At 38.9% G+C, this 13356-nt stretch overlaps 1 protein-coding gene across 1 annotated transcript in view; it reads left to right on the top strand.

Annotated features, from left to right (window-relative positions):
* Positions 1 to 13356, top strand: part of KCNMB2 (potassium calcium-activated channel subfamily M regulatory beta subunit 2) — a 47771-nt gene that overhangs the window by 21853 nt on the left and 12562 nt on the right. Inside the window, exons 2-3 of the mRNA XM_007948284.2 lie at positions 1892 to 2062; positions 5236 to 5431. Of these exons, the coding sequence (XP_007946475.1) occupies positions 1892 to 2062; positions 5236 to 5431 (367 nt within the window). The remainder of the gene's footprint in view (positions 1 to 1891; positions 2063 to 5235; positions 5432 to 13356) is intronic.

Raw genomic sequence — 13356 nt, 5'->3', positions numbered from 1 at the left:
GTAGTGATACTGCCTCGGAAACCCAAGGAGGGGTCGCTATGAGTCAGGGCTGACTCGACGGCACATAACAACAACAACAACAACAACATACAAACAACAGATACCTCTTCCCTCTCTGCTCTGGATTCTACTCTGGTTTCTTCTCCTGAGTAAGCTAGCATCATGCTAGGAAAATTCCAAGTCTTTTAAGGCTATTGTTCACCCAGCAAGAGCAGTCAGTGATAAATAATTAAAAGAGAAATCTAAAATTATTTTTATGCATATTGACTTTTCAAATCCACTTCTCCACTCCCAGGTTTTGTATGCTTTTCATTCCAGTGCCTTTCTGTCATTTAGTAAAAGCCTTTGGAGAACAGTAGCGATTTTAGGATGTTCTGATATTCATGTCATTCATTAAACTGTAGCTCCCCATCTCATGATGAAAAGAGGATACAAAAACCTATCGCTGTTGAGTCAGTTCAAAGTAGAATTTATTCAATAGGTTTTCCAAGCCTGTGAATCTTTATAGAAGCAGACTGCCATGTCTTTCTCCTGTGGAGCAACCTGGTGGGTTCAAACCACTGATTTTTCGGTTGGCAGCTGAGTGCTTAACCACTGTGCTACCAGGGCTCCTTTGAAAAGAGGGTAAAACCAAACCCACTGCCATCAAGTCGATTCCAACTCATAGCGAGCCTCAAATTTCCAAGGATATAAATCTTTATGGAAATAGATTGCCTCATCTTCCTCCCACAGAGCAGCTGGTGGGTTTGAACTGCTGACTTTCCTGTTAGTAGCCAAAATCCCTACTCACTATGCCACCAGAGCTCCTTTTGAAAGAGGATAGGGAAAATTTATTACTCACTTATCTCATGCCAGTCATTCTCTCAGGTGACTTACATGTCATCTCATTTAATAACTACAATACAGTAAAACAAACATTGTTTCCATTTTCAGGAAAGTAAGGATCTGAAAGGCTAAGGAACTTGTCCATGATCACACAACTAATAAGCAATGACATCAAGTTTTGAACTCAGGAGACCATTTGGCTATGACTTTGCACTCCATTCTGGTGTTCTTTTTTATTCCATGTCACTACTCTAATATTTTTACAAAACTATCCAAAGTTATGAGGTCTGGCCTTGATTTGATTGATGCATTTCTAAACTCATTCAAGTCCTGTCACATATAATAAAGGAAATCTAAGTCACCACTCTGTATCTTCACATGTTTATAAATCTCAGAGTCCTAAACTACTCTAAGCTTGAGAAAAATATTAACCAAAGTGAATCCTCTCTAATCGTGATGAGGGGAAATAAAGTATTAAGTTTACAATTCCTAATGTATGTAACTATATTTTATTTGGGTTATTTATAAAAAGACCAATGCTGATCAGTTGGGGATAAATAGCAAAGGTAATAAGCCCAAAGCATACTTTCTGAGGATTGAGGCAATTGCTTTCTTTCTCGAGAATTGGGTTACCAAAACCCAAACCCACAGCCATTGAGCAGATTCCAACTCATAGTGACCCCTATTGGGTTTCCAAGGCAGTAAATCTTTACAGAAGTAGTTTACCCAGTCTTCCTTCTGTGGAGTGGCTGGAGGGTTTGAATAGAATTGTGGTCAGGGAAGATGAAAAACATGATTTAATAGTTAGACCTGAGCATCAAGCTAAAGGAGAGCTTTTTTTTTTATTATTATTTTCAAGGTTTTATGTGTGTGCACCTGTGTGTGTGTGTGTGTGTGTTTGGAAGCAGTGATTTTACGCAGGCTCAGCAGGATTCAGTTGTGGTTTAGAAGGCTCTTCTAGGGCTCTCTCTACTCCTAGGAAGGCATGGGGAGAACTTACCTGCTCTCTAGGGGCATGCTGATTAACTGTGAACTTCATGTAAGACTCTATTATTTCCAACCTCAGAAATATTTACCAAAAAATCAAGGACCACGACCTCCTGGACAAAAGGAAAACAGTCACAGCACTGAAAGCAGGAGAAGACCGGGCCATTCTCCTGGGACTGGCCATGATGGTGTGCTCCATCATGATGTACTTTCTGCTGGGAATCACGCTCCTCCGCTCATACATGCAGAGGTAATGTCACTGGGTGGGTGGGCACTATTGTATGGCTCCCCTAGGCCTTCCTCCACCATTGCTTAATCAACCCTGAACTCCTCTTCCTCACCTTCTTTTCTAATAACTTAGAATAGTACCTGGCACAGAATAATTTTTCAACATTGTTAAATACTAATAAGGATAAAAAATAGCTCATTGTATAAATTGTCTGCTATGTGACAGGGACTTCTCATGCATTTCTTTAATTCTTACAACTACTATATAAGGAAGTATTAATATACTCATTATGAAAATATCAAACCTGAGGCTCAGGGGAGTGAAATAATTTCAGTGGTGTCACATGGTTCTAGCATGTACCCAAGCTGAAATTCAAGCTCACAACCAACTAATTCCTGAGCTGCTGTTCTTGCCATTTAACATGTCTTCATCTCCACCTTCATTCCTTTTCCTCCTCATCCATCTGTCCATCACCCTTTACATCAGTGGTTCTCAAAAGTACATTAGAACTTCCTGAGAACATAACAAATACTGATGCCAGCCCTACCACTATTGCCCTAGAAGGAGTCCCCAGGCTGTCCAAATGGGTAGCACACTCAGCTGCTGACCACAAGGGTTAGAAGTTCAAGTCCACCCAGAGGTGGAAGTCTGACAATCTACTTCCAAAGACTCAGCCATTGAAAACCCTATGAAGCTCAGTTCTACTCTAACAAACATGAGGTCACGTGAGTCACAATAGACTCACTCACCTGGCAAATGGATACAGTTGGGCAGGACTTATTCACCAGTATTGTTTAAAGTGCCCCATGTGATTCTAATGTATTACCAAAGCAGAGAAATACCGCTATGCACTAACATAACAGAACTTTTCATTTAATATTTTCCCAGGGTCACTGAATAACCAGGAAAGCAAATACATACTAAGATTGCAAGATGTTCCCCTCTGAGTAAGCCACATAATAAATCCCAACAGCATCTGTAGCTAACTGTTGTTCATAAATGGACTAGGCAAGCACAGGGAAGCCAGCACTGATGTAACTAATGGGGGAAGTTCTCACAGTGGTTGAGTTGCTTTAAAGCAACAAGACCTTTCCAAATGATGTAGAACACAATTCAAAACCCTAAAAAAGGCCAGACTTATTTACCTTATAGAGACTGCTGGAACTCCTGAGGCGGTGGCCCTTAGATACCCTTCAAATCTAGAACTGAACCCAGTCCCTGCAATCCCTTTTCAGCCAAACAATAAACAGGCCTATGGAGTGAATAATAACACTCTAACTCTTCAAAACAACCATAAGAGACCAAAAGGGCAGCATTTGCTCAAAAGCAAAATTCAGAAAGCCAAAGAGGAGGGAAAGAGACTAATGGAAATGGAAAAGCCAGGGAGGAGGTAGCAAGAACGCAGTTACGTTGAAGGGATTGCAACTGAAAGAAAATGTGTAAAAATTGTGGAATAGAAAACTAATTTTCTCTGTAAACTTTCACCCAAACCACAATAAAATGTTCAAAAAAAAATTTTTTTAAGCCCCTTCCAAATGAAAAATTGAAGTTTCAGTTCAAAAGAAAATCAAACCATTCTGTAGCATTCATTTCCCCACATTAATTAATACTTTCCTTTTAGAAGCAAAATCTAGCTGAAATACAATAGTTTACTAGAAGTAAGACATTATCTTTCACATTTGTGGCTGCTCTGCTCTGTTTCTCTGGTGGCCTTTACCTGTGCTTGTTCTCAAGGAAAGTGCTGATGCTTCAAGCCCAAGTATTCCCTGATTCCAAAACCACTTCCAGATCCCCACATCTGCTTAAAACCTCATAGTATAAGCAAAATCTGACCATCCCTGCCCTAGGAGGACAGAATTCACCACACCTCAGGGGTTTGAGTCTAATAGCTTACCTCTAACATAAAACATCCCTCACACCGGAGGGGGCCTCATCAACGCATGTCTAGCAGAAGGAAGCAGTATTGAGCTGCAAAGAAAACATGTTTTCCAATCACTATGGTAATCAGCTTATACCCAGAAGCAAAAAATTGATTGCTGGTGTGTTACCTCCTAATTACAAATGATACCTTTGATCATAAAAATATAAATATTTTAAAATGAAAAACTGACTAATGGGCAGCTGGAGATTTTTCGTACCTTTCTAGTTGAGAGGTCCCAGGGCACTGATATTAACCATTAATCTCCACAGGAGTTTCTTTTCCATTGTGTTCATAGAGAGGCAGCATAACACACTGGAATGAGCCTGACCTTTAAGAAATACACGATTGGGTGGAATCACTTACTAACTGTGTGTCCTTGGATTTGTTACTTGATTTCCATGACCTTCAGTTCTCATACTGCAACTCATAGCGACCTCTCCCTGGATTTCCAAGGCAGTATCACTGCGGAAGTAGATTGCCTAAACTTCCTTCCGAGGAGTGGCTGGTGGGTTTGAACCGCCAGCCTTCTGGTTCGCAGTCAAGTGCCTTAGGCACTAGGCTACCAGAGCTCCGAATTAGTATCCTATTTGCAGGGTTGTTTGGAGGGCAAAAGGAAACTTTGTACATAAAACATTGATCAGAGTGAGGAAGTGTGTCAATAAGTGATTGCTCTTTGTGCAATCAAAGGGTTGAGTTATTTTTTTCCTCCCTGGCTAGATAGATCTTAAGGAAATATACCTCTTTCTTTCCTTCTTTCAAGTTAGGCCTTAGATCCTGCCACTCTTTTGCCATCTTCCCTCCCCTTCTCCCTTACACCTTCACTTCCTACAAACTGGGCTGGGTTTGGGAAAAGGAGAGTACAAAGCAGAGCATTGCAGAGATGAAGACTGAAGTATGACAGAGAGTTGCTTATAATATAGAAATACAGAGTGAGTACAGGACATGATTTTTAAAATTACTTTATGTTTACCTATGAGTTCAATAAGGGGAAAAAAATATCTAAACTAGGCATTGGAGAATATTACACTATAGTCAATGGGAGCCATTGAAAAAGTTCTCAGATGTCAGGCAAAATTTGTGTTCATGCTGCAGTGTGCCTAAAGCTGCTCTAAAAAGGCATAAACTTTACACACAGAGCCAAAGAGCCAGGAATTATATAAGAGATTTGGAAAAAAAAACTCTTCAGGGTGAAAAGCTAACAAAACCCCTCTGATTCCACCTCCTTGTCATACCTCCTTGGACCTGTGTTCCTTTCTCACCCCTCTCTCTCTAGTGTGTGGACCGAAGAGTCTCAGTGCACCTTGCTCAATGCATCCATCACAGAAACATTTAATTGCTCCTTCAGCTGTGGTCCAGACTGCTGGAAACTCTCTCAGTATCCCTGCCTCCAAGTGTATGTGAATTTGACTTCTTCTGGGGAAAAATTCCTTCTCTACCACACTGAAGAGACGATGAAAATCAATCAGAAGGTAGGAACTTGGCACACTTGGCATTTCACTCACACTGCAGAGCTCCCAGACCTCACTCATCTCTCTCTGTGAAGTCCCCTTTGCCAGTGGAAATACCACCAAGAAGCGGGCTCTGCCTCACCCATTCACAGAACTAGCTATTTGATTCTTGCCTGGGAGATATTGCTTTTCTGTGCAAGTTGTGGACAAACCATTCCATCATTTTATGATACAGCAGATTTAGCCTTTATTTCCTTTCAGAAGGTTAAGTATTCTATCCATACATATTCACACATACACTGAGTCTTACAAAGCAAATGCATATTTGGTCAGATTTATACAAGCCTAAAAGCCAAAAATGTCCCTCTGGAAACCAGGTGTTCATCATGCACCCGGGAGCCATAGAGTGAAACTATATTTTGCTTTCCCAAGGCCATTGGCACTTAGTTCTGTAACCTTGAGGATGTAACTTAACTTCTCTGAGTCTCAACTTCCTTTTCTGGAAAAAGACCATAGCCAGAGAAGTGGGAAGAGAGCTGTTACGCTGTGGGGAATTGCAATCAATGTCATAAAACAAAATGTGTATGAACTGCTGCATGGCAAATGAATTTGCTCTGTAAACATTCACTCAAATCACAATAAAAATTAATAAGCAAAGGCCACAGCAATAGCTTTCTTACACGGTCATCGTGAAGATTAGAGTTTGTCAGTGCTGAGCATAGTGCCTGGCAGAGGGAAGACCTTCAATCAATGGTCACAGTCATCGCCGTGGTTTGCTTGGATAAATGTCTCCCCCTCTGTTCAGATAAATGGCAAGACTGATAAGTTCCAATTAAGTAGCTAATGAGCCTCTGCTTTTCTAACTTAACCTTTCTGTCACTGAAACTGAGGATGAATTCTGCTTCTAACAATAGACTAAAGCATCCATTGCAGAAACACAAATTGTCTCATCACTTTTATCTCAAAATTCATTAATATTCAGATTGGATTATATAAAGTTCCTCAACACTTCCATATCCATCTTCCTCCCCATGTTAAAAAAAAAAAATTGTCATTGAGGGCTGACTACAATATAATCTCTTCCCTGTAGAGTTTTAAGACGGGAATAGACAATAGAATATTTAGAAAAAAGATGCCCCTTGAAGCAATCAAATGTAATAAATGACCACTCAAAGGTTTCCCAGTTTTCTAATCTTAGATTTAAAAACCTCTATATATTTCTTTCTGTTTCCCGCTACCTTTTTATATGCCTGTGTGTTTATCTTCATATATGTTATGCTTGTAGATGCTAAACTTTCCACTACAGGCAGACCCCGGGTTACAAGCATTCAATTAACGAACAACTCCTGTTGTTGTTATGTGCCGTCAAGTCGGACCCAACTCATAGCAACTCCTCCTTGGGTTTCTGAGGTAGTATCACTACAGAAGTAGATTGCCCAACCTTCCTTCTGAGGAGTGGCTGGTGGGTTTGAAGCGCCAGCCTTCTGGTTAGCAGTCAAGTGCCTTAGGTACTATGCTGCCATGCCCTTTAATGTTATGTAAATTGGCCCTCACTTTGAAATAATTGAACCAACTCCTACTCGCAATAAATACTTTATCACAATCACCTTCGCTTGCTGCATATATAGCTTTTAAGTCACTGAAAAGTCTTTGAGCCTTTTTCTGCACTTAAGAAAGGCTAAATAAGAACCGTTTGTATCTGTTCTGACTGACCTACAAATTCTTAAAGACATAGTTAGGTGTGGCTCTCATTCACAATCCAGGAACTGCCTGTACTGATATATTCAAGTCCACATGATGGATGCTCAACTCATTGTGTACTATATTAAACCGGTACATAAAATATGCATGTACAAGGTCTGGGGTGACTATAAAAAGCAGAACCAACCTGCTATTATGAATTTTAAGTTAAATGTATTGAGTTGGATTTATGGTAGCAATATAGAGGGCCAGAATATTCTCATACGCCAAGACAACCTGATGCTATGCTGCAATAGGAAAATTGGCTCTAATTACCAACCTACTGCCCTCATGAACTCTTATCCTTCTTGTGAAAACTTTTCTTTTCATTGCAATTGTCAGCATTTAAATGATACAGCTTATATTTTTGAAAAGTACTATAGCTTAGAGGTTTGATACTAGAATATAGGGAATGAGTACTTTCTTGCAATAACTTAAAAGAATTCTTGCAAATATATCTGAGGATTCAACATAATAAATATTTCAGAGAATGTTGTTTAGAAATTTCCTTTCTTTCATGGTAGCCTTGAACAATACCAACCCTAACTCTGTTCTGCAGATAAAGAAAGCTTAGCACTCTCACAATGTACTTGTTTTTCAAGATCTTCCCTCAAGTTGGATTTTTAAATCAAAGTTGATGTGTAATGGCAAATGCCTATAAAACTCTCAAATCTCCCTAGAATTGGAGATTGGCAAAAGTCAAATAGGCATCAGGAAGTGGGAGGTATATCCATTTCCTACTTGTGAAATTTTATCCCTGCAGCCCTGTGAATGCATTATTTAAGCTATACACAGGGACTCAACCTACCATTGAAAATCCAAGTTACATATTTAGGACCAGAAACTTTATTAACTTATTAGCTTTTATTGTGATTTGGGTGAAAATTTACAGAGAAAATCAGTTTTCCGTTTGGCAATTCGTTCTTATTTTGTTTCATGTCACTGATTGCAATCCCTCCAATGTAACATCATTCATCCTACCTCCTCCCTGTGTTTCCCATTTCCGTACTTCCTTCTTTCCTAATCCTTTCTGCCTTCTGAACTTTGTCCTTGTGCAAATGTTGACCTTTTACTCTCAAATGGTTCATTGTTCTAAAGAGTGCATACTTCCCTAGTGTTATTGGTATTGTTCACTTTATAGACTGTCTATTGTTTGCCTGAAAATTAAAACATAAGGCAGGAGATGTGCAATTCCAGGCCCGAAGGATCAGTAAGAGCCATAGTCTCCAAGGTTCCACCAGTCTCTATCTGACCAGTAAGCCTTGTCTTTTTCATGATTATGAGTTTTGTTCCACATTTTTCTCTCACTCTATCCAAGACCTTCTAATGTGATCCATTTCAGAGCAGTCAGTAGTTGTGACTAGACACCATCTAAGTTTCAGGGTTGTGGATACTGAGGTTTTCATGGTAGGACCAGTGTCTTTTCACCTCTTTACATTGTACTAGGTCATTGTTTATTTGTTCTACTACTTTGTTTTTAATTACGAAATACAGTATGCACTTAGAAACATGTATGAAATAAGAAAGTACAGCTCAAATATTTATCACAAAGATATCCCTCATGTAATCACCACAAGGGTGAAATAATAAAACATTTTCTGCACCAGAAAGCATCCTTCATGCCACCTTCCAATAACTACAGGCTCTGTCCTCTGCCAAAGATAACAACTATCCTATTGAGGCAATTACTTTCTTATTAATCTTTTCAGTTTTATCACATAAGCAGGTATCCTTAAACACTATCATTTACTCCACATGAAATTTTTTAAAAAAAACATTAAGTTGAATCATACAGAATATTTTCTGGGGGTCTAACTTCCTTCATAGGCGCTCTGGTGGCATAGTGCCTAAAGCATTTTGACTGCTAACCAGAAGGCTGGCAGTTCAAACCCACCAGCCACTCTTAGGAAGGAAGATTTGGCAATCTACTTGCATAAAGATACTGCCTTGGAAACTCAGGGAGGGATCACTATGAATCCAATCGACTCAACAGCAGTGAGTTTGAACTTCCTTTATATAACATTTTGTTTGGTAGATTCATCAATTTGATTATAGTCTATTCATTTCCATTATTGTATTTTATAATACAATAACTGTGAGGATGGTGCAGGACCAGATAGTGTTTCTTTATGTTGTGCATAGAGTCACTATGAGTCAGAACTGATTTGATGGCACCTATTAACAACATAATACAATACTCAGGATATTTCTGGCCAAAAAAAATAAGTGTAGATGTTGTTATTGTTAGGTGCCTTCGAGTCAGTTCCAACTCATAGCGACCCTCTGTATAACAGAATGAACTACTAGCCGGTCCTGCACCATCCTCATAATCTTTGCTACACTTGAGCCCATCGTTGCAGCCTCTGTGTCAGTTGAGGGTCATTGAGGGTCTTCCCCTTTTTCACTGACCCTCTACTTTACTAAACATGATATCTTTTTCCAGGGGGTGGTCTCTTCTGACACAACCAACCAAAGTCCGACCATTCTTGCTTCTAAGGAGCCTTCTGGCTGCACTTCTCTCAATACAAATTTGTTCATCCTTCTGGCAGTCCATGGTACTTTCAATATTCTTCACCAACACCACATTTCAAAGGCATCAATTCTTCTTCAGTCTTCCTTATTCATTGTCCAGCTTTCCCATGCATATGAGGATACATATGGATATAGAGATACAGATGTAGATGTAGATATATCTCAATGTCAATCTCCTCTAGTTACCTTCCCCTCAACTCTCCAAAAATAACAGTCTTCCCCACAGATTCCAAGAAATGGTCATAGATTTGCTGAGACACATAAGACATCACTGACAGGATAGTGATCTGAACCAATACGAGGAAAAAAGATTATCAGTCAAGCTGGTTGTGTCTTTGTAAAAAGACATCCAAAAGGATATTGATGTTGTTATGTGCCACTGAGTTGGTCCTGACTCTCAGCAATCCAATGTATAATAGAGCAAAACACTGCCTGGTCCTGTGCCATCCACACATTTTTTTTTTATATATGAACCCATTGTTGCAGTAACTATGTCAGTCCATCTCATTGATGGTCTTCCTCTTCTTCAATGACCTTTTACTTAACAAAGAATCATATCCTTTTCCAGGGACTATTTCCTTCTGATAATATGTCTAAAGTACTTATGACTCACTTCCAAGGAGTATTCTGGCTATACTTCCTTCAAGACAGATTTGTTCATTCTTCTGGTAGTCCACAGCACTTTCGATATTCTTTACCAACAACATAATTTAAAGGCATCAATACTTCTTTGGTCTTCCTTTTTCACTGTTCAGCTTTCACATACATAGGAGGCCATTGGAAATACCATGGCTTAGGTAAGACATCTTTTCTTCTTTAACACTTTAAAGAGGTCTTTGGAAGAAGATTTCCCCAATGCAATATGTCATTTGATTTCTTAGCTGCTGCTTCCATAGGCATTGATTGTAAATTCAAGCAAAACAATATCCTTGACAACTTCAATATTTTCTTCATTTATCACAATGTCATTTATAGGTCCAGTTGTGAGGATTTGTGTTTTCTTTATGTTGAAGTGTAATCCATGTTGAAGGCTGTAGTCTTTGATGTTCATCAGTAAATTTACTGAGTCTTCTTCACTTTCATCAAGCAAGGTTATGTCACCTGCACTTCAGAGATTGTTAATGAGTCTTCCTCAAATCCTGATACTGTGTTCTTCATGTAGTCCAGCTTCTCATATTATTTGTTTAGCACACAAATTGAGTAAGAAGGTGAAAGGACACAATCCTGACACACACCTTTCCTGATGTTAAACCACATGTTGTTGTTGTTGTTGTTGTTATGTGCCGTCAAGTCGGACCCGACTCATAGCGACCCCTCCTTTGGTTTCCATGGCGGTATCACTATGGAAGTAGATTGCCCAACCTTCCTTCCAAGGAGGGGCTGGTGGTTTGAAGCTCCAGCCTTCTGGTTAGCAATCAAGTGCCTTAGGCACTATGCTGACAGACCTCCCGTTAAACCACATAGTAACTCCTGATTCTGTTTGAACAAATGCCTCTTGGTCTATGTACAGGTCCTGCATGAGCACAATTAAGTGTTCTGGAATACTTATTCTTTACAATGTTACAATTTGTTATGATCCACACAGTCAAATACCTTTGCATAATCAATAAGTCATGAGTAAACATCAAAAGCACATTATTTTAAATTTCATACTCTCCCATTTATTTATTTATTTTTCTTTAAACACAACTGCCCAGCCTCTTGTCAACATTATAACTGAAGCTGCTTAAGCTGATAAGTTGGCATGTTCTCCCAGAGCCATTGGCTGATTAATGGTCTCTGGGAGTTGCCAGTAGGCTCCAGGGCTCCTGCCTCCCTTGGCCACAAGGCTATTGCTGAAATTATCAACAGTGGCTCAGTATTAACTAACTAAAGTTATTGCTTGTGAATTCCTCAATACTGATCTCCTTCTGGAATATAGAATATCTTTCACCCACCAGGTCATCAGGGATTCTTAAAACATGCCAGTCTGGTTTGAGAGTGTATTTAAAATACCGTTTGGTTCAAATTAAGAAAGTATATCCATCTCTTGGTAATCATGAGAAAGACTATTTTGTGTGTATGTGGAAAATAAGTTCTACAAATTATTTACAACTTTAAATTCTTAGCATCATCCCTTATTTTGTCACTTACTCCAAGGCCTTCTGGGTTTCCTGAACCCAGGGAATATAGATGTTAGACCAAAGTTTCTCAGCATTGGCATTATGTGTGGAATAATTCTTTGCTGGTCAGGGAAAGAGCTATTCTGTGCATTATAAGATAATCAGTAGCATCTCTGGCCTCTACCCACTTGATGCTATTGCACTCCTCCCACCATTTGACAGCTAAAAATGACTGTTGACAATGGTCAAACCACTGCTCTAGATTTTATTTAGTTTTCAGTTTGAACACTATGAGATTGAGAATTTTAAACAAAGTATGTATTGAGTTCTTCTGCATAGCTTTAGTAGGGTAAGAGAAGAAGGAAGAAAGTAAAGTTGAGATTCTAAGTAGGGAATACAAGGTACCTAAACTCTACTGCATGCCTACTATGTGTTTTGTGTCCAAGAATATGCTAAGAACTTTATGAAAAATCATCTCACTTAATGTTGTCTAAAACTAGTCCTAAAATGACAATAGCCAAATTTTATTAAGAACTTAACAATGTGCCATGCAGTATGACTTAGTTACTTAGTGCTGCCATACATTTACCCAGAGGCTTTAAACATTCAGCAGAAATTTATTTTCCCATAGTCCCAGAGGCTATAAGTCTATATTCAAGGCTCTAGGGAAAAGTCAATTTTTGTTAGTAGCCCCTGTAGTTTCTTGGTGTTCCTTGGTGTCTGTCTTCCCCCCTGTGGGTCTATCTCTGCACCTACTCTGGTCCTCTTATAACTCAGAAGTGATTAAGTTTAGGAACCACCCTACACTGTTATGCCTTATTAACATAACAGAAGAAAACCTCTATTGCATCCACAGGTACAGGGTCAGAAATTCTACAAATATTGGGAGGGGTGCCCAAATTAATCCATAATTTACTTGAACTAACTTATTTAATTACAGCAGCAACCCAATGTTAGATACCGCTATCATCCCTACTTTTCAATGATGAAATGAAACTCAGAAAGTGAAATAACTTTCCCAAAGTCACACATTCATTAATGAGGTTGAAATTAAAATCTCTTTACCTCATCATGTTGTCTCTTAAAGAAAAAACATTAATGCATACTTTGAGAAGAATAAATACAAGAGTTCTGATAAATCAAAATTCTACAAAATATTTATCCTCTGGTGGCATATTTAGTGAACATGTAAGCATTTATATCATTCTATCACATTCCAAGAAGTGCTTTAGGATCAAATAAGACCTATGAGCAAGGCATAGAATTATTTGTGATGCATAAGGAAATCCAGGGTCATATATTCAGCACCAGTTTACACAGAGTAGATATTAAGCAGAGAAAAGTGTACCCTGAAATGGGTAAAAGAGGAAAATGTGCTCTGATATTTGACATCCCTAAAATTAGTGCCTTAAATGTAGGGTTATTTATCAGATACCTGCTGAAACAATCTATGGACCACACATTCAGAAATGCTTTTGGGATTGATAGAGTTCAGTCTCTCCTCACCAAGCAGAGAATCTCAAAAGATGAATGAACTGAAAAACAAACTCATTGCTGTTGAGCAAACTCCAC

Source organism: Orycteropus afer, unplaced genomic scaffold, assembly GCF_000298275.1.
Source record: "Orycteropus afer afer isolate SDZICR_OR568_19922 unplaced genomic scaffold, OryAfe1.0 scaffold00210, whole genome shotgun sequence".
Lineage (NCBI taxonomy): Eukaryota > Metazoa > Chordata > Mammalia > Tubulidentata > Orycteropodidae > Orycteropus > Orycteropus afer.
This window is presented reverse-complemented; position numbering and strand designations above follow the sequence as displayed.